Genomic DNA, 24,754 nt, shown 5'->3' on the forward strand with positions numbered 1-24,754 from the left:
AAGAAAAAAAGTAAACAAAGACCCGAATTTGGGGAAATACCTTAAATTTCCATTTCCAGTGTCATTTCAGCTTGGCACTGTTTTTCCTTATAAATTAACAAGGCGGTCAGTTTGCATAGTTGCTTCTAAACAGTGACTTGATGATGAACTATTTAGTATAAGAGAAATTTATTTAGTTTAATAATCTACTTTGTACCATTTCCAGCATACTTCACTTACATAATGAAACTTTGCCCTGTGTACGTTTGATATATGCCAATAAATAAGAAATTTGCTGAGGTAGAAATTGAATTTGGGCCGTCACTGTGTTAAGAGTCTTCTGCCTACCCCTGGAGCCTCCTTTTCCATTTCAAGCAGTTCAAAGGGAAATGCTCATTAAGCTCATGTAATTTCATGACTCACAGCTGGGTTTGATGATAGTAGTGAGATTGGTTTTCAAACTGTTCATCTCTCATGTTGAAATAAAATTTTTGGGTGGTTTGATTTAAAAGCAAGAAACCAAGCTCCTACGTTCTTAGATATAGTGTCGTAGGAACAGAGAGAGTTGTTGTTAGAATTTACTGCTGTTTTGTGCAGGAGTTTGGCAAAGCTGTCTGATGTAAAAAGACACTTAGAAAGTTAATGATATAATAAGAATGCTTTGCATTTTTACAGGACTTTCCAGTTTAAAGAACCCTCTCACATTGCATTTGGTCCTCACAAAAGAATTCTGTTGGTAAATTTTATTCTGATATATAAGTCAGGTCAGGCATCTTTTATGTTCCAAACCTTCCAGTGGCCTCCTATTGCGCTCTGAAAAAAAGCCAGAGTCCTTAGAATAGTCTAGTTGCCCTATAGCACCTTGTCACAATTGCTCCCTGTCCTTGTTCTCAGACCTCATTTTCCACTATTCTCTTCCCCTTCTATCACTGTGCATCAGCTATCCTGGCTTTCTTACTCTTCCTTCAACAAGCTAGGCATGGACCTGCCTCAGGGCCTTTGCTCATGCCGCTCCCTTTGTTTGACCCCAGATATTAACAGGGCTCTTTCTGTCACTTCCTTCCTGTGTCTGTCCAAGTGATACCTTTTTGCATGAGACCTTCCGTGACCATTCTCTGAAACCTCCTTCTTGTGTAATTTTCTCCTTAACGTTCGTGACCATCTGACATACTGTGTTCTTAAATAGCTTTTTGTGTGTGTGTACTCTGTATATTTCTGTATATTCTCTCCATAAGATTATAAGCTCCATGATGGCAAGGATTTGTTCATGTTGTATGCCTGACACCTGGAAAAGTGCTTGGCTGTCAATATGTTAGATGATTGAATTTTACAGATAAACAAATTGAAATTCTGTCAACTTAAATAACTTTCCCAGGCTTGTGTCTAAAAAATCTCTAGTCGTGTCTCCAAAGCTCACGATTTTTCACTGGCACATTCTGCCTTTTTAAAAATACTTAAGAACCTATTCTAAATCACTTTTTACTTTGTGAAATAGAATTAGCCCTTATCACCTTAATACATTTCCTTCAAGTCATGATTTCACCTGTGATGCTTTAACAGCCAGTATGTGGTTAGAGCAGGCATTTGTTCCCCCATTGGTATCTGTGTTGTTCTCAGAAAGAATGTTCTCAAAAAGACAACAGCAGAAAGAAGCTAACATCCACAAATTGTTGTTCTGTTTATTTTTTTAAAGAAAGCTGCCAGATAATTGTACCTGTATTATTGGGCCTTTATAGATTAAAAATGGTTAGACTTTCCCCACTCTGATTTGTGTATTTTGCATTTCACATAGGAAGCCATTGAAATCTGACCAAGATAGGAGGCCTTTATTACATAGTTTTTGGAAGGCTACAAGAGCACAAAAGTGGTGTTAAATAAATTTGCTAATTGTTCTGTTCTGCTACTTTGAACCTTTTAGACAATCTTGACATAATTCTCCTCCCATCTCCTGAATGCTTCAAGAATCAAGATGTGTGTTAAAATTAACTATGACAAACAGGTTAGGGTAAAGGAAGCTTTTTTCCTTAGCATCATGTACTGTAAATGGAAACAGTCCTCCAAGATGAGCAAGACAAAACTCAACCTCCCCTCTTAACTTTTCTGAGCATTGTATTTTTGGTGATGGATCTTTTACCCACCTTAATTTTAGGGAGAACCAAAAGAGTGAGATCTGAACTGAGTTAATATAACACAGTTCACAGACTCCCAAACTAAAGATCGCTTTTTGGGGAATTCCCTGGCAGTCCAGTGGTTAGGACTCCTCGCTTCCAGTGCAGGGGGCAGGAGTTCGATCCCTGGTCGGGGAACTAAGATCCTGCAAGCCGTAAGGCGCAACCAAAAAAAAAGTTAGAAAAAAAAAAATCACTTTTTGTATATGAATGAACTTTTTTTTTTAAAGTCATTGGGCAATCCTTGTTTATGCTGAGTATGGTTAAGGTAGTTAGTAAAAATAACGACATATATATTATAGCTCACAGAAAACACTAATACCCTGCATTGTGCCTGGAAATCTTCTAACCAGCTGTTTTACCTAGCTCCAAAATGACTTACGGTTGACCTTTGTAATCACAGATGCCCAACACTATTTGTCCATGCCTTGCTTCTGAACAGCATTCTGCCTGAAGCCTGGTTGTTCGTGTATTTGTCTTATCTCTCCTGCAGATTGCTGAGTCCTCAAGAATCAGCACAGAGCTTACTCATGTCTGTTATCTCTCACAGGGCTACTGCTTTCCAGGTACTAGGTGCTTAATAAAATGTTTAAATGGATTTGTTAGGGGGAGAATAGCCTTCTGAATTGAAAACGTTAAATTGTTAATTTAGGTTCAGTAGAATTTGTGTTAAATTGTTTTATATTACTTGAAACTTTTGAAAGTTATTAATTCACATGAATTGTACATTACATTTCCTACGTTGCTTACTCTGCCAGCTCCCTGGGTACGCTTTTGTCTTTCGAACCAACCAGCAGGTCCATTAAAATATTTGGTCACTCAGACCCTCTATTCTTTGACCAGATAGGAGAGTTTCTGCTTTGAATTTCCCACTACATTTTAGAAGTGAAGAACATTCTATCTGTATTGTAGAGCATTTAAGGATTATCAGATAGTACATTCATGAGTAGTTACACCCTCATGTGATTGTGCCCCCTGTACAAAATAAAACCAAGTTGACAGATAATTTGAGTGTCGTGGTTTTCTTGCCTGTTGCTTGGGGATTTTACTCTCCAGGACTCTTGTGAGTATGAACTGAGATAAAGTATGTTAAAGTGCTAGGTTGAAGTGGTTGGTTTGTAAATAGGACAATGATTTATAACCCAAACTTGGGCTTGGCTTAGGTGTGCACAATTCTCTTTTCATATAGTTTGGCCAAGATAGGTCATTTAAAAGCAACTTTACTAATAAATAACTAAAGGAAAAACAAAGCCCCGAACAAGAATTTGCAAAAGGACCGGATCAGAGAAATCTTTAGAGGGCCCACTCTTTACCATCATCTAACAAGTATAGTCACAAATTAGCTCAGCTGGGTGTGCTTATTACCTCGTGAGTTTCTTCTCCCATCTTCCTCTGGGCTGGTTGGCTGGAGGCTGATATCATTAGCTGATTGCCGGTAGCCTCCTTGGCTCCCACATTACCACCTTGGGGAGGGAGCAGTCATCAGATCAGGGGCTTCTGTGTTTCATGCGGCTTCCCATTCATGGCTACTCAGTCACAGTTGCCTTTGTTTCTTCTAGAAACTTTGTCCTCCTTAGTGGGTTTTTTTCGCCTTTCTTGTTTGTTGGTTTGGGTTTTTTTTTTGTTTTTTTTTTTAAACCAAATCCTTGTGATTCTGGGCTCTTATTTATACCTACTGAAGATGGAGTGGATACTAAGTGAAGTCAGAAAGAGAAAGACAAACACCATATGATATCACTTATATGTGGAATCTAAAATGTGATGCAAATGAACTCATCTACGAAACAGACTCACAGAGAACAGACTTGTGGTTGCCAAGGGGGAGGAGGGGGAGGGAGGGTTGGATTGGGAGTTTGGGATTAGCAGGTGCAAACTATTATCTATAGAATGGATAAACAGCAAGGTCCTACTGTATAGCACAGGGAACTATATTCAATATCCTGTAATAAACCATAATGGAAAAGAAAAAAAATGATGGAGTGGATTAGCAAATATTAGCCAGTTCTCCCTGCTGCGTTTAAATGATTCTAATGCAAAGTCAGATTTGGGGCTGGGTCACTAGGCAGCAAACTGGGGCAGACCTCAAGGCTTTTGTTCATTTGCAGAATAAGTGTAGTAGTTGAGCCTGATTGGTTGAAAAGGTTGGTAACCTGAGTCTCCCGGCTTCTGCCAGCTCCCTGGGTACCCTTTCATCTTTCCTACTCAACCAGTCTAGTCCTTGGGGACCCAGAAGCTTTCTGTAATGGAGGCTCTGTGCACAGGGATATCAAATACATCTCACACAAAATATTTCTTCTTTCCCGTGCCGTGCCTTTGTGAAACGTTGGAAACACTCCTCCATCAGGCTCAGCTGTGGCACACAGTTGCTGGGAAGGAAGAGAAGGTGGTAGTAAGTGTTGTGTGTTTCACGTCCGTCTCCAGCCTAGTCTGGTTTCCTGGGGCCTGGTCTCTGCTCTTTTTCTTCATCCTGCAACGTTTGTAGCTGGCTTTCCTTAGGCTCCAGCCTCCCATTTCTCCCCCAGATTCTCTTTGTTGCCCTCAACAAACAGTGTGTATTCCCTCCAAACTGCGAGGACTTCCTAACCTGGGAGGTCCCGGCTTCTCTTTCTCCTCCTGGGTTGACCATCTTCTTAACCCCTCCTGGCCTCTGAGGCTGGCTGTGCTGGGTCTTCTCCCGGGCCGTGTCATGGGGCCCTGATCGTAGGATTAGGGGTTGGGGTGGGTTGAAAGCCCTTATTGGAGGGGTCTTCTGAGAGCCCAATTAGCTCCTTCCTGGGGCTGCTGCTAGGTTGTTAACGTTCTGTTTGGATTGTTCTATCCTTGTTTGCTGCTGCCACCCTTCGGTTCCCCTTCTGTAACTGTCCTGTAGCCACGAGCTAATAATTCAAGCATTTGCCTGGAGAAAATGCACTTGGTATTGCTGATAAATGGAAAAGGAATATACACAGGAGGTACAATGTCACTGCTTTGGATCAGCAGCTTATTTCTTTTTTAAAATTTATTCTATTAAAAGATAGTTGATTTACAATGTTGTGTTAATTTCTGCTGTACAGCAGAGTGATTCAGTTATACATATATATATTCTTTTTCATATTCTTTTCCATTATGGTTTATCACAGGATATTGAATATAGTTCCCTGTGCTATACAGTAGGACCTTGTTTATCCATTCTGTATATAATAGTTTGCAACTGCTAACCCCAAACTCCTAGTCAATCCCTCCCCCCTACCCCCTTGGCAACCACAGGTCTGTTTTCTATGTCTGTGAGTCTGTTTCTGTTTCCTAGGTAAGTTCATTTGTATCATTTTTTAAGATTCTACATATAAGTGGTATCATATGATATTTGTCTGACTTACTTCGCTTAGTGTGACAATCGCTAGGTCCATCCATGTTGCTGCAAATGGCATTTCGTTCTTTTTTATGGCTGAGTAGTATTCCACTGTATATATGTACCACATCTTCTTTATCCATTCATCTGTTGATGGACATTGGCTGTTGTAAATGGTGCTGCTGTGAACATTGGGGTGCATGTATCTTTTCAAATTATAGTTTTCATCTTTTCTGGATATGTGTCCAGGAGTGGGATTGCTGGATCATAGGGCAAGTCTATTTTCGTTTTTTTGAGGAACCTCCGTACTGTTCTCCACAGTGACTGCACCAATTTACATTCCCACCCACAGTGTAGGAGGGTCCCCTTTTCTCCACACCCTCTCCACAGCAGCTTATTTCTTCTCATCATCGTCGGCAAACGGGTATCGACCTGTTCCTTTGGGTAGGATGGTTGGAGATAGGCAAAAGCCTTTGGGTTCATCCACAGCGAATTATAAAGGATAACTACTAGGACCAGACAATTCATATTAGGTGCAAGCTGAGGGGCATAGAAGAGAGAGAGGCCATAGGAGGCCACATCTGGACCTTGTGGCCTGGACTGACTGGAGACAATTCTGTGAATGAGGTGAGACCTAAGTTGGGCCATGAAGAAAGTTTAGGATTTAGAAACAGCTAGTGAGTTTCAATCTTTTTTTTTTTTTAGCCTCAGATTGGCAACATGAAAATTGAAGACATAAAATCTAAGCTCTATTGTTAAAGCAAGAGTGAAGAACCTCACTCAGCCTGACTGTCACCACCTCCCAGAGGTACCCCCTGAGAGCGTCCCTGTAGAGCATGCTGGGAGTCTGAGGACCACTAGGATGAGGGCAGAGTTGGGCCAAGGGCCCTTCTAAGCTGAAGGAACCGCTTCAGGAGGCCCCGCGCAAGCACCACCAGCTTAAGGCGCCAGGTGGCAGTGGAAATGAGGGGGATTTTCTGGGGTAGGGCGGTTGGGGATGTTGGTGGTGAGGAGCATTCTGTCTCTGGGGCCGTAGCTGCTCAGCTTCAACTGCTGTTATATGGAAATATGGATTTCAGGTACAGTCTGAGCTTAGGAAGTCAGAAATACAGATTTGTATGTGAAAGTCTTAAAAACACTATAGCCAGGCCAAACAGAACACCTCCTGGCCACATCCAGACTGCAGGTGCTCTTCTGCCACCAATGACAGAGAGAGGTGACCATGTGACCTCTGAGTAAGAAGTCACCCGATGTGGCTAGAGGGCTGTGGGTTTGTGCAGAGAGTGGGGAGCGAGGCTAAAAGTGCCCCGGGTGCCACATTGGGCTGGGCTTTGACGACCTTGCTGGGGAATCTGAAATCTCCTGACCCCTGAGGGTTCTTTGAGGAGGGTGGTAACCAGGGTGCTGTGTGTTCTGGGAAGATGATCCTGATGGTGGTTGATGAATAGATTCAAGAGGTCACAGGTCGAGGCACCGAGATGGTTCGTTAAAGCTGTTTGGGCAGATGATGAAGTTTAAGGAGTTGGTTTGCAAAAGAAGGATAAAGTGAAATGTTGAGTTTAGCTTTCAGCCTGCTGCCCAGGATTTGTCCAGCTGTACATTTGTATCACTGGGTAGTTTCCAGCCCTTCATTTTTCTTCAAGCAGAGCAGCACAATTTTTTTCTTATTACGGTAAAACGCACGTAACATAATATTTATTATCGGAACCATTTTTAAGTGTTGTGATTCAGTGGCATTAAGTACATTCGTGTTTGTGCAACCATCACCACCATCCATCTCTGGAACTTTTCATCATCGCAAACTGGAACTGTACCCATTAAACAGTAACTCTCATTCCCCCAGCCCCCCGCACTAGCTAAACTCTGTTCATCTTTCTGTTTCATATTAAGTGGAATCCTGCAATACTTGTCTTTTTGTGTCTGGCCTGTTTATCTTAAAAACTAGCAAATTTTTTTTAATGTCTTTATTGGAGTATAATTGCTTTACAGTGGTATGTTAGTTTCTGCTGTATAACAAAGTGAATCAGTTATACATATACATATGTTCCCATATGTCTTCCCTCTTGCGTCTCCCTGCCTCCCACCCTCCCTATCCCACCCCTCTAGGTGGTCACAAAGCACCGAGCTGATCTCCCTGTGCTATGTGGCTGCTTCCCACTAGCTATCCATTTTACATTTGGTAGTGTATATATGTCCATGACACTCTCTTACCCTGTCACATCTCACCCCACCCCCTCCCCATATCCTCAAGTCCATTCTCTAGTAGGTCTGTGTCTTTATTTCCGTCTTGCCACTAGGTTCTTCATGGCTTTTTTTTTTTTTTTCCCTTAGATTCCGTATATATGTGTTAGCATACTGTATTTGTTTTTCTCTTTCTGACTTACTTCACTCTGTATGACAGACTCTAACTCCATCCACCTCATTACAAATACCTCCATTTCGTTTCTTTTTATGGCTGAGTAATATTCCATCGTATATGTGTGCCACATCTTCTTTATCCATTCATCTGTCGATGGACACTTAGGTTGCTTTCATGTCCTGGCTATTGTAAGTAGAGCTTCAGTGAACATTGTGGTACATGACTCTTTTTGAATTACGGTTTTCTCAGGGTATATGCCCAGTAGTGGGACTGCTGGGTCGTATGGTAGTTCTGTTTTTGAAACTAGCACAGTTTTGTAACTTATACTTTCCTGATTTGAAGGTAGAGTCTTTGAAAGAGAGAATGTGAAGTTAAAAAAATGTTCGAAAATCATTGACTGTTTCTCGAGGTTCAGCCTTGCTTCTGGGATCCCTCGCTGGGGACATTCACTTCACGTCTTCCTGTTGCCTCTGTCTATGGAGCATTAAGGAGGGGGGCTTGATGAATAAACGAAGCTACGAAGTAACAGACCAGGCCAATTCCTGAAGGCACTCATGCATGGCTTTGGTAGCCCTGTGGAAAGAAGGGCCATTTTTTCGAGGCCACAGCTAGGTCTGGGAGGTTCAGACTGGCGCTGAGGGTGAGTCTGAGAGGGTCCTGGGATAAAGTTTCCCTATTGATAGCCAGCCACAGGAGGCTCCTCTGAGAGCCTGGTTTTCCCGGAGGACTCAGATTTCTGACATTTGCATGCCTTGAGGTATCCGATTCCGCCACTGCATGCTTTCCAGTGGGAACAGAAGTGTAATTTGATTTTGAGTGTTTGGATTGAAATTGCTGGTTGGGGGCCCGGTTTTGTTTTAATGACGCATGTAAGTGGGACGTTTGCCCTTATACGCCATGTGCATATTTGAATGGATCTCAAATTAGGAAAAAATTTTTCCTTCGGTTTAATGTAATTTTTTGAAAAGAGTAGTCAAGTGTTCTTTGAGAGTTCTAGAGGTGGGAAATAATCTCGCTGTGGCTTATTGGCACAGTTGTCAAAGACTTGTTTAGCTAATGCTAATAATGTGCAGGCACTGTCAGGGATGTTAGAAGTCACTGAAGTTCAACCTCTAAGCCTCTGCATTTTACCTCCGAGGGCATTAGGAAATTTCAGGATGCTACATGTAAAACATTTTGCATCAGGAGCAATATATTACAGATGTCAATGAGTAAAGACGTTGGAATAGTGACTATTAATATTAAGTGGAGTGTGTCCGTGTCCAAAATAGAAGGATCAAGATGGCAGATGCCGTAAAACCAGGAACCGGGGATGGTTAGCGGAGGGGAGAAACAATTTAGAAGGGTCAGCATGATACGTTTCATTAAGTATCTGGAGAACTGGCAAGTAGTAGAAGAACTGGATTTTTTACGTGTCGTATTCTGGAGAAGAACAAAAATTACTGTGGAGAGATTGTAGCTCCAAATTAATAAGGACTTTCTAATATTTAGATGACCATGAAACCAAAACAAGCTGCACTGGGATATAGAGGAGATTCTGGTACTCATCATGGCTAATGATAGAACTGCAATCAAATTCTTAATTACAACGAACATTCATCCCTATTTCACAGGTGAACTTTGACAGCAGGGCCTGTATTGTCCACTAGGCTCTTCTGGAGGCAGCCTGCCACCTGCCAGGTTCTTACTGATTTTCAGTGAATGAAATTAAAGTATTTTCAAATGCCTGATTTGTGTTTATCCCGCCGTCCAGTTTGCACTGAGTAATATATGCATCCAACTTTCTTTAAAATGTTTATTGTTTTTGGTCTTGATGTATCTAAAATGTCCTTGCCCCATTTTTTTGGTTCTTTTTTTTTTTTCTTTAATCTCGTGGATGGTTGCAAAATGCTTACATTCAGTGTCAGCATATTAGTTGTAACCTTTTATTGCTGTTGATATCTATAAGCACGTTAAGTAAATCTTCATTTTGCTGACCTCTTTGAGGGTGCATGGCATCAGCAGATTCCCTTTGAGTGGACAGGTAAGAGATTAGCGGAATCAAGTCCATTTTTTTCCCCCCCTTTTTGCTTTGTGTTCTCCAGAGCAGCAAGATTCATTGTCTAGCAAGAGGGAAACTGTGTTAAATGGCAGAATTTGTCTTCCAGTTAATGGTTTAAAGAGCGGATGTAAATTATACAGCTTGTTTGCACAGCGTCTGATAGGTACACGCTAGGGGAATTCTGTTGTAAAAGCTGTTAAGCAAGACAATTATTTTGACTCAGCCAGATTCATAGCATAATAATTAATAGCACAAGAGCTTTTCCATATAAAAATTGGCTTATAGATAATTTGAGATGGCAGTTGCCTCTTCTGAGATCAGTAAGGCTGCTTTGCCAGACTGATTTCCATCTTTAGCGAAGGAAAAGCCTTCTGGGTCCTCCCATGAGGAATTCCTGGGGTCATTTGTTAACCTGCTGACCAGTCAAGGGAGGTCACTGGGAGCGGTGGATCCATGTGGCCCCAGAGCGACCATCTCAGGGTGCCCTGCAGGTATGGAGAAGGTGTTGTAGGAGGCCTGCGAGAGTCGGACTATGTGGAGTTCTTTAAACTGGAGTTGCAAATTACCTCCAAAAAAGGGCAGATGGGTATTGGTGGTGGGGACATGATGACTCTTGTTCCTTGAAAATATTTTTTCTCCTTTTGTCATGTGTTCTGACCGTTCTCCCCCCTCTATGCTTTGTAGGAAACCGGGTCTCTTGAAGAATCTACAGATGAGTCTGAGGTAAGGTGGGGATTCAGGAACCTGGGAATTTCTAGCTAAGCCAGCATCTTGAGCTGGTCATGCCTTGTTAAATGCAACATTCCCTGGAACTTGGCGTGGTAAATTAGGGCCATAGGTGATTAAACCTTGGGGAAGGACATGCCGGTCATCTTTAAAAATATTAAATGGATTTACTTGAAAAATAAACAGGAAAAGGAACACAAAGCTTTTTCCTCATTTTGAACAGTATTTTAACCTGAAGCATGTTGGCAGTGGCGAAATTGATGCAAAGTTTCCAAACCAATCTCGACACTTAAAAACCTATTTTTAAAAATAGCCACTGTTGGGTCTGCAATACTTACTCTTTCTTTTTTCTTTTAATGAATATGGTGTGCTCATTGGTATAGTTTCTGAATCATTGAAATGGTCATTTATTTCATAAAATAAAAAGGGAAGTAACTACCTTAAAAGCTGTTAGGGAGCTAAGTTGTATTAACGATTGAATTTAAGGAGAAAAAAGTAACATATAAAGGAGGGCTTTAAAAAAATTTCTCAAGGCTATGCATAAAAAATAAGTTTAAGCGTAACACTGATTAATTAGTTTATTAGTTTTATAGATGGACTAATAACAATAATTACTTTTTCCCTTTTAGTATTTCGTTTGGCTCAGAGGAATATAAAAGTATTTATGATAACCTTTTGGAAATCCACACCAATGTGATATTTAATATAATCTATTACATTTGGATTGATGTTACAGATAGTTATTATCTTTTTTGCTTTTGTGGGGGAAAGGGGGAGTTATACATATTCTTCTAGAGAATATCTTACATATCATGCCATCATGCATTTGTAGTTTGGCTGTAGAGTTGTGGTTCCTAACATTTTCACTACTAAGGATCTCTGATACTCTCTTCAAAGCCCCTGGTAGGGTGTTACTGAATTTGCTTATAGATAGGATATAATAGTTGTTAATTTTTAATGAAGCATTGAAAGCGTTTCAGAGCAGCACCATTTTTATTTTTGGAAAGTTCTACTTAACTGAGAAGGCCTTGTTCTCAGAATCACCGGTTCAGAATCCTGCAGGGTCAGAGCCCCGTCCAGGAATTTCATTTCAGACATCAGGAAAATGTTGCCAGCCACCTACATCTCAATCTTTCCCCACATCCTTCAGACACTAAACGGATCCAGAAGGAAAGCAAACAAAAGCACGCATAACCCCCGTCTCCAGCATAGTTAGGAAACAGGGAGTACTCTAAAATTCCAAATAAGTGGGAAAATAAGTATCTGAAACCAGCAAAGAGCCAGCTCTGGACTGACTGGAGCTGAGGGTCAGATGGATGGGAATGAGGGGAGAGTAGCTGAGCCCCGGCGGTGGCAGGAAACGGAGGGAAATCATAAATCATGCCCCATCCTGAGTGGGGAGGTTGTGAGAACAGGTCTGAGACGGGTGGATCTGAGCACTGACTGTGCTGGAAATTTTTTTTTTTTTACTTTCATTTGCATTTATTTTTTTGCCGCATTTATTCCCAGGCCATAGGTTTTTGTTTCTTCAGTTTTTTTCTGGGATACCTTTTTCTTCTGTGCAACCTCCTCTTCTGGTTTAGGAACAGTCTGTTCTTTTTCAGTACGGATCATCTCAATGTGGCAGGGAGAGCTCATGTATGGGTTGATCCGACCTTGAGCTCTGGAAGTCCTGTGCCACGTTGTGGGGGATTTGTTCACCTGGCTGTGCCCAATGACCAGAGAATCTACATCTAAGCCGTTAAGTTCAGCCTTACTCTCTGCAGTTTCGAGCATGTGCAGTAAGAATACAGCACTCTTTCTGGGCCACTGACCCTGCGTCCAGCCCCACTGTTTGGCCTGGGCACACCTACCAACTCCACCATTGTAAGGACAGAATGGCACACATTGCTTCTGTAAAGTAACATCCTTCAGATACTTGGTGGCTTTTGGATATGCATACCCTTAATGGTCTGGGCAGTTTCATGAGCGTTCTTAAAGTGAACATGAAGATTTGAACCTCTTGCATGATTTTGTGGGGTTTTCTGGGTCAAGTACATAGCGAACCATTTTTAGAGGTCACCTCAGGCCGCTTCCTGGAAAAGCAGAAAATTTAAAGAAAGGGGTTTGAAAATGCATGAAACACTGGCAGTACAGCATTGGGGTGGGACTGCTTCTCGAGAGAAGGGGAAGGCATCCCCTGGAGGCCTGGTGGTGAAGGGAAAAGGGAAAAGCAGGGAAATTCAGGGTGCCCAGAAACAAACAATATCATAGAGTTAGGAGATTTACCTATTCTTCTCGCCCCACCACCAAGAAAAAGATGCCACTTATTAAAGAAAACGTCCTTCATTTACCAGTGTAACTAAGAAACCTAGTAAAACACCCAAATACCTCACCTCTCCGTGGGAGCGCCTGTTGGTGCTGTCCAGGAAAATCTAAGACATTTAAAAATGATCTGAAACGGCAGGTAGCATCTGTATAAAACTACTATAGGAAAAAAAAGTGAGAATCAAAAAATTTCCAAGAGAACAGTGACATAACACTCCATCCTGAGTTGAATATCTTTAAACAAGCCTTTGCAGATGTGAAAAACTATCTTAAACCAGAAATTTAAAATCTCAGAACAGAAATGAATCAAAAAACTAGGAAGTGAAGGAATAAGAGTTGACCACACTCAAGAAAGAAATGGAAAGAAAAGGAAACTGAGACCCAAAAAGGAACCTGACCATCTAAGGTTGTAGCTGTTTCGTGGGAGAAATGGGTTCAGATTCTAGTCCCCAGACTCTGGGCTCTTTCGGTCATTTTGCCTTGCAGCCCTGGTGCCTTCTCAGGATGGTACCTCAGGTTCATATCTCAGCTGTGCTTCATAGTTGCTGCGTGACCTTGGGCATAGCACTCAACCCTTGTATTCTTCAGTTTCCTCCTATGAAAAATGGGAGTTACTGCTAACCTTGTATGGTTGCTTTGAGGATTAGAGAAGATTGATGTTTGCAAAGCATCTTATTTGGCATTTAGCACACGGGAAGCACTCCGTGAATATTAGTGATCCTCAGCTTGTATTTTAGCTGTGGTGCCAGTGACTGATTTTACAGGCTGGTGCTTTAACCTGAGGGCTTGGAGAGACTCACCACTGGCTCTGAAGTGGTTACCCTCCCAGAGATGACTGATTCTAGGGAGTTTACGGACGACCAGAATAGTCAGGCTGGCGGTAGAGCCGAGTTTAGGCTTTGTAGGTATAGTGAGTTGGCTTGCACTCCAGTCTCTGGAGAAGTTTTTCTTGGATTTCTCACTCAGTTTGAGCCACGTTCCACTTCTAGGATTGGGATTGGTATTGGTATTGAGACACCACTTGGTGGCCAAAGAATCTTTATTCTTTCTTTTCTTCCTCTCTCTCTTCTTCCCATTAGGTTTTGTAACTGTTAATTAAGCTTTCTCAGGGCAGGCATTTCCTTTATGTGCATATACCTCTTGTTTATTCAAGTGCTGAGGTGATTTCCATTTTTGTGAACAACAATACATAAGTGTTTTCAACCATGTAATATAACAATTTATTTTTCTATCACTTTATGAAATGCTGCATTTCATATAAATTGGGCTTTCACGTTACAGGAAAACCATAGTGTTAGGTTATTCTGAAGTTCTTTTTTAAACTTTTAGTTAATTATTAATTTAAAAACTTTTAGTTGTGTTATGTAAAATATACATAACATAAAATGTACCATCTTAACCATTTTGAAGTGTACAGTTCAGTGTCATTAAGGATATTCACATTGTTGGGCAACCTGTTTCTGGAACTTCTCTCCACCAACACTTATTTTCCTTTTTGTTTTTGTTTTTTGATAGTAGCTATCCTGACGGTGTGAGGTGATATCTTACTGTGGTTTGATTTGCATTTTCCTAATAATTAGTGATGTTAAGCGTCTTTTCATATGCTCATTGGCCATTTGTGTATCTATGGAGATATATCTATTCAAGTCCTTTGCCCATTTTCTAATCGAGTTGTTTGTTTTTCTGTTGAGTTGAGGAGTTCTTTATATATTCTGGATATTAACCCTTTATCAGGTGTAGATATGGATATCAGATAGATACCTGGATATTAACCCCTTATCAGATAGATACAGATGCAACTCAACAACCTGTGGATAGGATGGATAGATGGATAGCTAGCTAGATAGATAGGTAAAGGTCTGTAGAGTTATAAGTGATTTACCTTTATCTTTATCTATGTATTATATATAAAGGAAAAAAGAATATATAAGGAACATATATTTATCTATGTGTATCCCTTTTCAGTATATGAATTACAAATATTTTCTCCCATTCCATAGGTTACTTTTTCACTCTGTTGAGTGTATCTTTTGATATACAGAAGTTTTCAATTTTGATGTAGTCCAGTTAATCTATTTTCACTTTTGTTTCCTGTGCTCTTAGTGTCATATCCAAGAAATCATTGCCAAATCCAATATTATGAAGCTTCCTCCTGTGTTTTCTTCAAAGTTCTTATTTTACTGTGTTTGAGAAAAGAACACAGAATGCTCAAAATTGTCCATATGTTTTTCACTAATCTTGAAAACTGCAGCCAAAGGAAATGAATTTGAGGTGTGGAGTATAATTAGAATAATCGAAAGTGGTGTTTATGTCAGGATGTCAAACTTTAAGAATGTTAAGTTGTTCTTTACACTTAAAGTAGAAATTCAAAACCAGATTACAACCAAGATAGTAAGTAATGTTATTTAATAAGCTGGACAGTTAGGGGTCTTATATTCATGTTAATACTTAATTATGGCAAATTTGGAGGATGACTAAACTGGCCCTCATGTCTGGGATTTTTTGTTTTTAATATACAGTCTACTGTTTATTCCACCTTGAACTGATGAGCCAGACTATTTCTTAGACGGTGTCTTGTAAAGCTTAACAAAGAAATATGTTGTCTTCGAAAGGATTTCATTCCCCTTTTGAAGCTCTGAGATGTTTTCAGTTTCCAGGGCTGACGGCTGCTATCACGTAGGCGGTAGCAGAGCGCTCTGGGAATACAGAGGAGCGGATGTTTGGTCAGGAATGGCTTCATTAGCAGTCTTCAGGAGCTATTACGGAGGATGAGTCTGGGCAGAGAGGCTGGGCAGGTCTCTGGGAAGGAGGGAATGTAGGTGCCGAGGCCAAGTCATGAAAGCGCGTGCATGTTCAGCCAGCTGCGATGAGCTCTGTGTGGCTGGCATGCAGGAGGAAGTTGGGGAGACGAGGTTAGACAAGGAAACTAGGGTGCGGATGTGAAGCTCCTAATGTGTCGAACCTGGCAGTTTGGACATGACCCTGTGGACACGGGGGCGGGCGGCAGAGGGGAGGCAGCCAAAGCCTTGATTGTCAGGCGTGGGGATAGGGGCTGGTGACAGATGAACTGGCCGGAGAGACCCATGGCAGGAAGTTTCCAGTGGAAGCCCCCATTAGAGATGGGGTAGAGGGGCCTGGGCCAAGCAGAAGGCAGAGAGGAAATACTTCTCAAGTTCAGTGAACAGGAAGTGTAGGCTGGTATGTGAGAGATGAGCTAGATGGGGCGGGGGTGTGTGGTCCAAGATTTCCAAAATATCTAGTGCTGCTGTATGGTGGGAAACAGAGTAAACCCCATGATTAGGCAGTTAAAGGCAAAAGACATTCTAAGCCTAAAATTTGATACCTCTGTGTTCAATTTTTTTTCCTCAAAGGTGGTACTTTTTAATTCATTGGTGACTCCTTTTATTAATGGCTTTGTTCTGGCTGAAACAAGCAATAAACTTTTACACACACACATGCAAGTGAGCAAGCTAATATCTGGGATTTTATTTTTAAAATGCTACAAGTTACTGCTTATAGAGGAAGGTTCTGAGCTCTCTTTGGAGCAAAGATGGTATTGTGGAATGAGCACAGTATTGGGCATCTGTTTGGATAATGAGGCTCATTAGAAAAACAAGCACGTTCAATGTAGGAAACAGTGCTTCCGTGTATTAATCGGCCCTATGACTTGACCATGATTACCGCTTCTGTTTTACAGATGAAGAAACAGACTTAAGAGTGTTTAGTTAACTTGCCCAGGGTCACCTGGCTTGTAAATCGATTAGAACCCAGCAGTCTGACTGCAAGTTCTGGTCTTGTCACCTCAGTTACGCTACCTTCAACTTCACCTTGACCTCTGTAATTTTATGCCAGACTCTTCCTCTATGCACTTTTATAGAATTAGACAGGCCTTAAAGAAAAAAACCTTCCTTAGAACTTCTGCCTATGTATAAAATGATATTTTGGGTGATGTTACAGAGTTTGGCTTATTCAACTAGTAGGATAAGACATCAATTTTAGAATCTTTTTTTTTTTTTTAAGTTTAATTAATTAATTAATTAATTTATGGCTGTGTTGGGTCTTCGTTTCTGTGCGAGGGCTTTCTCTAGTTGTGGCAAGTGGGGGCCACTCTTCATCGCGGTGCGTGGGCCTCTCGTTATCGCGGCCTCTCTTGTTGTGGAGCACAGGCTCCAGACGCGCAGGCTCAGTAATTGTGGCTCACGGGCCTAGTTGCTCTGAGGCATGTGGGATCTTCCCAGACCAGGGCTCGAACCCGTGTCCCCTGCATTGGCAGGCATATTCTCAACCACTGCGCCACCAGGGAAGCCCCCAGTTTTAGAATCTTGAACTGGCTTTCTGTTCTGGAGAAGAGAGGATTGTCTAGCTAATGTATATATGACATTAATAATCTAATAAAATTCCTGTTTTGTCATAAAATAAATTGTTATTTATTTACAAAATAATTAAAACATATTTATAAATAATTATAAACATACGTATAACATACTTATTTATAAAATAATGTTAGTTATAAGTTATATCCCCTTTGAAAAGTACATTCATCTCTGTGTGCAGAAATTTAGCCACAAGAATGTGCATTACAACTTTGTTTTTATTATAAAAATTGGGAACAGGCTAAATATCTAGAAATAAGGAATTGCATTATCTTTTTAATTTAAAAAAGCTCTTTACAAAAATGCAATTTAGAGGTAGGGGTGATTGGCAAGCTCTTTTTGTAAATGTTTAGATAGTAAGTACTTAAAGCTTTGCAATCAAAGAGGCAATACTGAGGATATTATGAAGGTATGTAACCATATAAACATGTAAAAACCCTTCTTCGTTTGTGGGTTGTACAAAAACAGTCATCTGGCTGGATTTGGCTGTGGGCTGTAGTTTGCTGATTCCTGATTTAGAGTATAATCCAGTTTCTCTTCACCCTCCAAAGTCCACATATGATCATAGAAAGAAAGACTACAAGGCCATATTATCACTGGGTCATGTGACTCTTATTTATCATAATCTGCCTTCATTTTTCTAAATTTTTCATAACATATGCATTACTTGTATACTTAGCAAAACAATACAATTATTACTTTTTAACAAAATTTGTTAATGTCTGTATATATTACAGAACTTTTGGATTGCAAAGCTGTGGAACCCAAAATAAAACTGCATGTCCTTCCTTCCCTACCTCAAACTCAAACAGGGAGTTAAGGAAAAAGTTTGGTTTATTTCTTGCCCTCTTTATTTTATCCAAGGTTTTATATAAAACCAAAATTGTTTTTACTCTAATAAGCATTTTTTTCTTGAGTTTTTTAAAAGTTTAAAATTTTGAGATAATCGTAGATTCACATGCCATTGTAAGAAATAATACAGAGGGTTTCTTTATACCCGTCACCTAGTTCCCAAAGGGTAACATCTTGGGTAACTCTAGTACATCACAACCAGGACATGATATGATATGTGATGGATATTGATGCAATCTACAGACCAGACCTTATTCAGATTCCATCAGTTTTATATGCATTCATTTGTGTGTGTGTTTGATTCTGTACACTTTTATCACATGTGAAGATTCCTGTGACCACCAGTGCTGTCAAGATACAGAACAGTTTCATCACAAGATGAAAAATAAGTTCCCTTTTAAGTCACAGCCACTCCCTCCCCCTCCTCCACCACCTGGCAACCACTATTCTGTTCTCCATCTCTATACATTTGTCATTTCAAATGTATTATATGGATGGAACTGTACCGTGTGTTTACCTTTTGAGATTGACTCTTTCCTACTCTGCCACTCTTTTCATTGGCGTGGTTAGACCATTCACATGTAAGGGAATTATTGACATATCAGGGTTTCAGTCTGCTGGGTTTTTTTCTGTTTGTTTTCTCTGTTTTTCATTTCTCTTGTTTCTCTTTTCTTCCCTTTCTGTGAGTTGCTTGAACATTTTTCTGAGATTCCATATTGATTTATTTATAGTGGTTTTGAGTACATTACTTTGTATGGCTTTCTTAATGGTTGCTCTAGGTGTTAAAATATGCATACAAAACTGGTCACAGTCTACTGGTATCCAGGACATTTTACTACTTCTAGTCACATTTAGAAACCTTACTTTTATGTCCCTTTACCCTTCCCATTTTTTAAATACAGTTGTCTTAAATATTTACTTTGTTCATTGAGCACCACATCAGTTGGTATTAAATTTTTTAATTCAACTATCAAATATGCTTTAAGAAACTCATGAAAAGAGGGATAATCTGCTATGTTCACCCCATTATCACCCATTTTTATGTTCTTTTAAAGTTCTAAGCCTTCTTCAGTTTTCTTCTATCTTCTGTTCCTTCCTGTTTAGAAAACTTCCTTTAGCCTATTCTTTAGGGATAGATTTGCAAGCGACAAATCCTCTTAGTTTTTCTTCATCTGAGAATGTCTTTATTTCGCTTTCATTCTTAAGGGATATTTTTACCGGATATAGCATTAGTGGTTGACAGTTCTGTTCTTTTAGAACTTGAGAAATTATGTGCCACTTCCTTCTGGCCTCTGTCATTTCAAATGAGAAATCTGTTGTCATTTGAATTGGTACTCTCCCATAAGTAATGTGTCATGTTTCCCTGGCTGCTTGCAAGATTTTTTTTTACTTTAGCTTTTAGAATTTTAATTAGGATGTCTCTTGGAGTGGTTTTCTTTGATTTCTCTTCTTTGGAATTCGTTTAGCTAATTGAATCTGTAGGTTTATGTCCTTCACCAAATTTGGACAATTTTCAGCCATCATTTATTTGAATATTCTCAGTTCCTCTATCTTCTCCTTCTGGGACTTTGATAATGTGAATATTAGCCCTTTTGTTATTGTTCCACAGGTCCCTGAGACTGTTCATTTTCTTCAGTCTATTTTCTCTTTGTTGTTCAGATTGGGTAAATTCCATTGATAGATCCATAAGTTCATTGGTTTTGTCCTTGTCATCTCTACTGTTGAGCCCAACCAGTGAGTTATTTCTTTTGGGTATTGTATTTTCCAATTCTAAAGTTTCCATTTTTTAAATGACTCATTTCTTTGCTGAAATATCCTATTGTTCCATTTGTTTCAGGAGAATTTATAATTGCTTGTTGAAGCACTTTTATGATGGCTGCTTTAAAATCCTTGCCAGATAATTCCAACATCTGATTCATTTTGTTCTTATGATATACATTTTAATGGAAGACAATATTTAGATCATGAAGAATTATCAGTTACTTCCATTTTATCAGGTTCACTTATTTCCATGTGTTGTGCTCATTGCTTTGCATGGATTATTTCATTTAATATGGACCACAGTCCTTTTAAGTACTATATTAGGCAGGATGCTGCAGTAACAAACAGTTCCAAAATTGTAGTGGTTTGACATAGCAGAGATTTATTTCTGAGTAGAATCAGTGGCACAGGGAGAGGAAATTGAGGCAAAAGCCATATAGAAATGTCATCATCTTCCATAAGGCCTTTCCTATTTGTGGACCAGGTACAATGTGCTGTGGAAAACTTTCATAGAGCTGGAAACTGAAGCAGTTCTGCTTCATAGAGATATGTATTTTTTTAAACGCTGCTTTGAATAGGTTCTCAGTGTACTGTTTATTTAGAAGTATATGCCACCTTTGTTTAGAGGAGTTTAGTGGGTTGTACAAAGAACTTTGCAGTAGAAGCATCAAATTGTTAGCCTAACCTTTCAAGATTAAACTTGCACAGCAAAGAGGAGAATAACAAGGGGAAAACCATCAGGCTAAAGAGGGTTGGCAAGGAAAGAGAAGAGCACCGAATGGAAACTGGTATGTAGTGAAGTCTGCTTTCTACCAGGTAAGGGTTTCAGTGACCTTTAGTTATTCATGAATGCAACTGAATAGATAAACGAAGGCTTATTCTGCCTATGGTGTGTTCCTTTGAATTGCATGTGAATTACATGACCTGTGCCTGGGCCATGGCATGTAATAACAGAGGGTTAGTTACTGTCACTTCTGTCTTTATAATTTTTGTTACCATTATTTATAAACATGCCTCCTAAGTGATGTCCATTCAGATCTGGCTTAGTTTTTGCAACTATCACAATTAGGAGGTCTTGAATATGTTAGATATATTAATTTTACTAAACCAAGAAGACTGACAAATAGCTGAACCTATTTAAAACAAACCTATACACAGTTTATGTTGAACGAGGAATTAATTTTAAAATGTACCTTCTCGGTGCATCTGCCACAAGGAGAATTCTTTTTCAGTTTTGTTAAAATGAAAACCAGTCATTGTGAGAAATCAGGAGATAGGTTTTTTAAATCAGAAAATGCATCACAGAAAAATAATTTATTTATTTTACCTGGTAGGTAGAACATTGTGAATCATTTATTGAAACTTAAATTGGTTCTTTATATCTATTAATTTTAATAAACAAATTTATAGCAACTGGTAACTAAAATGGTAATGTACCTTGTTAAGAAATTGATTGGTGAGAGAAAGGGAGCATGGGGTTATAATATTGTATCCTTCCAAATAGCCCTTGGATTAAAATTTTGCTTTTTCATTTAATGAGCTATTAATATTAACAGGTTCTGCTGATTATTGCATCATTCAGGCAAGGATAAACATTCTCTGTGAAGCATATATTATAAAAGTGATATATTTGGAAACTTAGTAGAAACTTTCCGGATGTAAGATTTGTGAAACTGTATTTCTGCTGCTGGTTCGAGATTGAGAAGATGAACGTGACTTTTTCTGGTATGACATATATTTGAACAGAATTTACAATTTCACTAGGAGAAATTTATAATTTACATAGGAGGAGAATTATTTTAGACAGCCCAAGATGGACTGATTATTTTATTTATACAACAAATATTTATTGGATACTATTATGTTTTGGGTGCGAGGATACACCAGCATTTGATAAAGGAGGCAGACAGTAAACAAAAACATATATATCAGGCGGTAATACATGTTATGGATAAAAGTAAAATAACATTGGGTAAGAGGACTGTGGAGTGGGCTGAGGGATGGGATGCTCTTTTATCCTGGACAGTAGGGGAGGGTTCTCTAATAAGATGACATATAAGTAAATATCCAGGGGAAAGATCTCATAGGTGAAAGGAAGAGCAAATACAGTACCTTCAGTTGGGGTCCTGCTAGAGGTCTTCGAGGATACAAGCAGGGCTGGAGCAGAGTAATAGGAAATCATGTCTGAGAAGTAATGAGTGGTCAAGAACTAGAGCCTGTAAGTCAGCTTATGGACTTTGGTTTTTACCGTGCATAAGATGGGAAGCCATTGGAGGATCATTGTTTGGTAAGATCCCTTTGGATGACGTTTGAAAAAAGTCAGGGAGGTGGTGGCAAGTAGGAAGCAGTGAGACCAGTTAGGAGGCTTTGGCAAAACTCTGGCTAGAGGTGATGAAGATTTGGGGCAGTTTTTGCAGTAGAGCCAATGGATTTCTTGACTAGGAGGTAGACGTGTAAGTGAAAGAGAGGAATCAAGGATGAGCAACTAGAATGATGGAGTATGTTAATTGAGATAGGGGAAGACTAGCTAGCGCTGGTTTTGGTGCTCAGGGTGAGTTGCTGGTGATGGTGGTAGTTGGGCGGGATGGGTAAATCAGAAATTCCATTTGGGGTATCTTAAGTTGGAGATGTCAATTAGCCATCCAAATGGAAATGTCAAGTCGGCAGTTGGATAAAAAAGACCAGTGCAGGTCTGGACTGAAGATAAGAATTTGTGAATCAGCATTTGGATGGTGTTTAAAGCCATGAAACTGGATGAGATCATTTAGGGCGTGAGGACAGATACATAAGAAGCCTGATGTCTGGACCCAGGCGTACTCTAACGTTTTAGAGGTCTGGTAGATGAAGAGAAATCTTCAAAGGGGAGTGAGAAGGAGTAACCAGTGAAGTAGGAAGAGAACCACTAGAAAGCAGTGACCCAGAGGCCAAGGGAGGAATGCATCTCGGGAGGAAGAGCGTGGTCAGTTATACCAAATACTGCTGGGAGGAGGAATAAGATGAGGTCTAGGGCTTCAGCCTTGGCTCTGTAATGAGGCCATTGGTGTGCTCCTTACAAGAGCAGTCGTGGTGGCTCATAGTGGTGGAGTTGGTGGTGGGACCTGACTGGAATGGGCTCAAGGGAGATTGGGTTGGCCAAATGTCTTGGATGCATGCAGAAATTCTTGTACTGTGTATTACGAGATGTTGATATCTAGAATGCTCATAAGGGACGCAGTTGTTTAGTGACTGTTAAAGGAGATGATAGGTATTTAGCACTTTGTCATTAAAATGTATTCAGTAAACATGCTGCTGCTACTGCTGTTTCGTTATTTTTGTCCAGTTCTATGCCAGGTACTTTCAAGAAGTCAGGGACCCTATCACCAGGTTCTCACTAGCAGAGCTACTTGTGAGTGAACAAATGAATTACTCTTCACACAATTATAGGAAGCTGGCATTGTATGTTTATTTTGAAGATGGTGAAACCAAAGGGACCTTTGAGAGGTCCCTTTGTCAAAAACATGCACCAGTGACCACCCCTGGCCTCCTGACTCAAGCTGAGAACAGTTTTATCCCACCCCATGTCCTCAAAAGGATCATGATTTAATTTAGGGGCAAGCAATGAGAACTCTTTTAGTTTGGGGTTCAGCTTGGGGAATCCAGGACCATAGCCCACCATCATTTTTATCCTCTCTGATTGATATTTTATTCTCAATAATAGGCAGATAGGTAGAGTAATGGTCCCCCATGGATGTCTTCATCCTGATCCCTGGAAGCTGTGAGTATGTTATGTGACATGGAAAAGGAAATTAAGGTTGCAGATGGAATTAAGGTTGCTAATCAGCTGACTTTAAGATAGGGAGGTTATCTTGGATTATCCAGGTGGGACCAGTGTAGTCACAAGTCACAGTGTAGTCTTTACAGGTGGAAGGCGGAGGTTGAGAAGGTCAGAGTAATGTGATGTGAGAAAGGACTCGACCTGCTCTTGCTGGCTTTGAAGGTGGCGGAGGGAGGACGGGACCCACAGCCAAGGAATGCACGTGGCCTCTAGAAGCTGGAAAGGACAAGGAACCAGATTCTCCCCTAGAGCCTCCAGAAGAAGGCAGCCTGCTACCATCTTGATTTTAGCCCAGTGAAATCTGTATTGGATTGTAAAATAAATTTGTGTTGTTTCAAGCCAGTGAGTTTATGGTAATTTGTTACAGCAGCGATAGCAAACTAATACAGTAAATAATGTGATTGTATAATCTTGGTCCCTTAGCACTTTTCATTAGTCTTTATTCTTAGGGTTTTGGGAGTAAAATACATCCAGCAAAGGAGAACATACAGAAAATAGTTGTAACAAAATTGCTAATAGTGGGAGCTATATTTATAAAAACTTATGTGTGTCTTTTCTGATAATTGCTCAAGAATGTTGTTTAAATGGTAATTCTACTTAACAATTAGGGCCCGATACTACCCTGTCAAGGCTTTAAGGCAGTTTTTTCTCTGCAGACTCCAGAAATGCTATAACAAATCTAAATAACACATAGATTTCTTTTCATCCATGAGCTATTTCAGTTTGAGTACAACCATTTTTTTCTTTTTTTTTTTTTTTGGCTGCGTTCGGTCTTCGTTGCTGAGCGCGGGCTTTCTCTAGTTGGGGCGAGCGGGGAGGTTCTCTTCATTGCAGTGCGCAGGCTTCTCATTGCGGAGGGTTCTCTTGTTGCGGAGCATGGGCTCTAGGCATGCGGGCTTCAGTAGTTGTGGCACACGGGCTTAGTTGCTTCGCGGCATGTGGGATCTTCCCCGACCAGGGATCGTACCCGTGTCCCCTGCATTGGCAGGCGGATTCTTAACCACTGCACCACCAGGGAAATCCCACCATTTTAAAATATAGTGATT

The 24,754-nt window shown here is 40.2% G+C and overlaps 1 protein-coding gene across 2 annotated transcripts in view; it reads left to right on the plus strand.

The window, feature by feature from the left end:
- VPS41 (VPS41 subunit of HOPS complex) overlaps positions 1-24,754 on the plus strand; it is a 184,301-nt gene that overhangs the window by 1,010 nt on the left and 158,537 nt on the right. For both annotated transcript variants that reach the window (XM_068550354.1, XM_068550355.1), the window contains exon 2: positions 10,560-10,598. In XM_068550354.1, the coding sequence (XP_068406455.1) occupies positions 10,560-10,598 (39 nt within the window). The remainder of the gene's footprint in view (positions 1-10,559; positions 10,599-24,754) is intronic.

Source organism: Eschrichtius robustus, chromosome 8 (genome assembly GCF_028021215.1).
Source record: "Eschrichtius robustus isolate mEscRob2 chromosome 8, mEscRob2.pri, whole genome shotgun sequence".
Lineage (NCBI taxonomy): Eukaryota > Metazoa > Chordata > Mammalia > Artiodactyla > Eschrichtiidae > Eschrichtius > Eschrichtius robustus.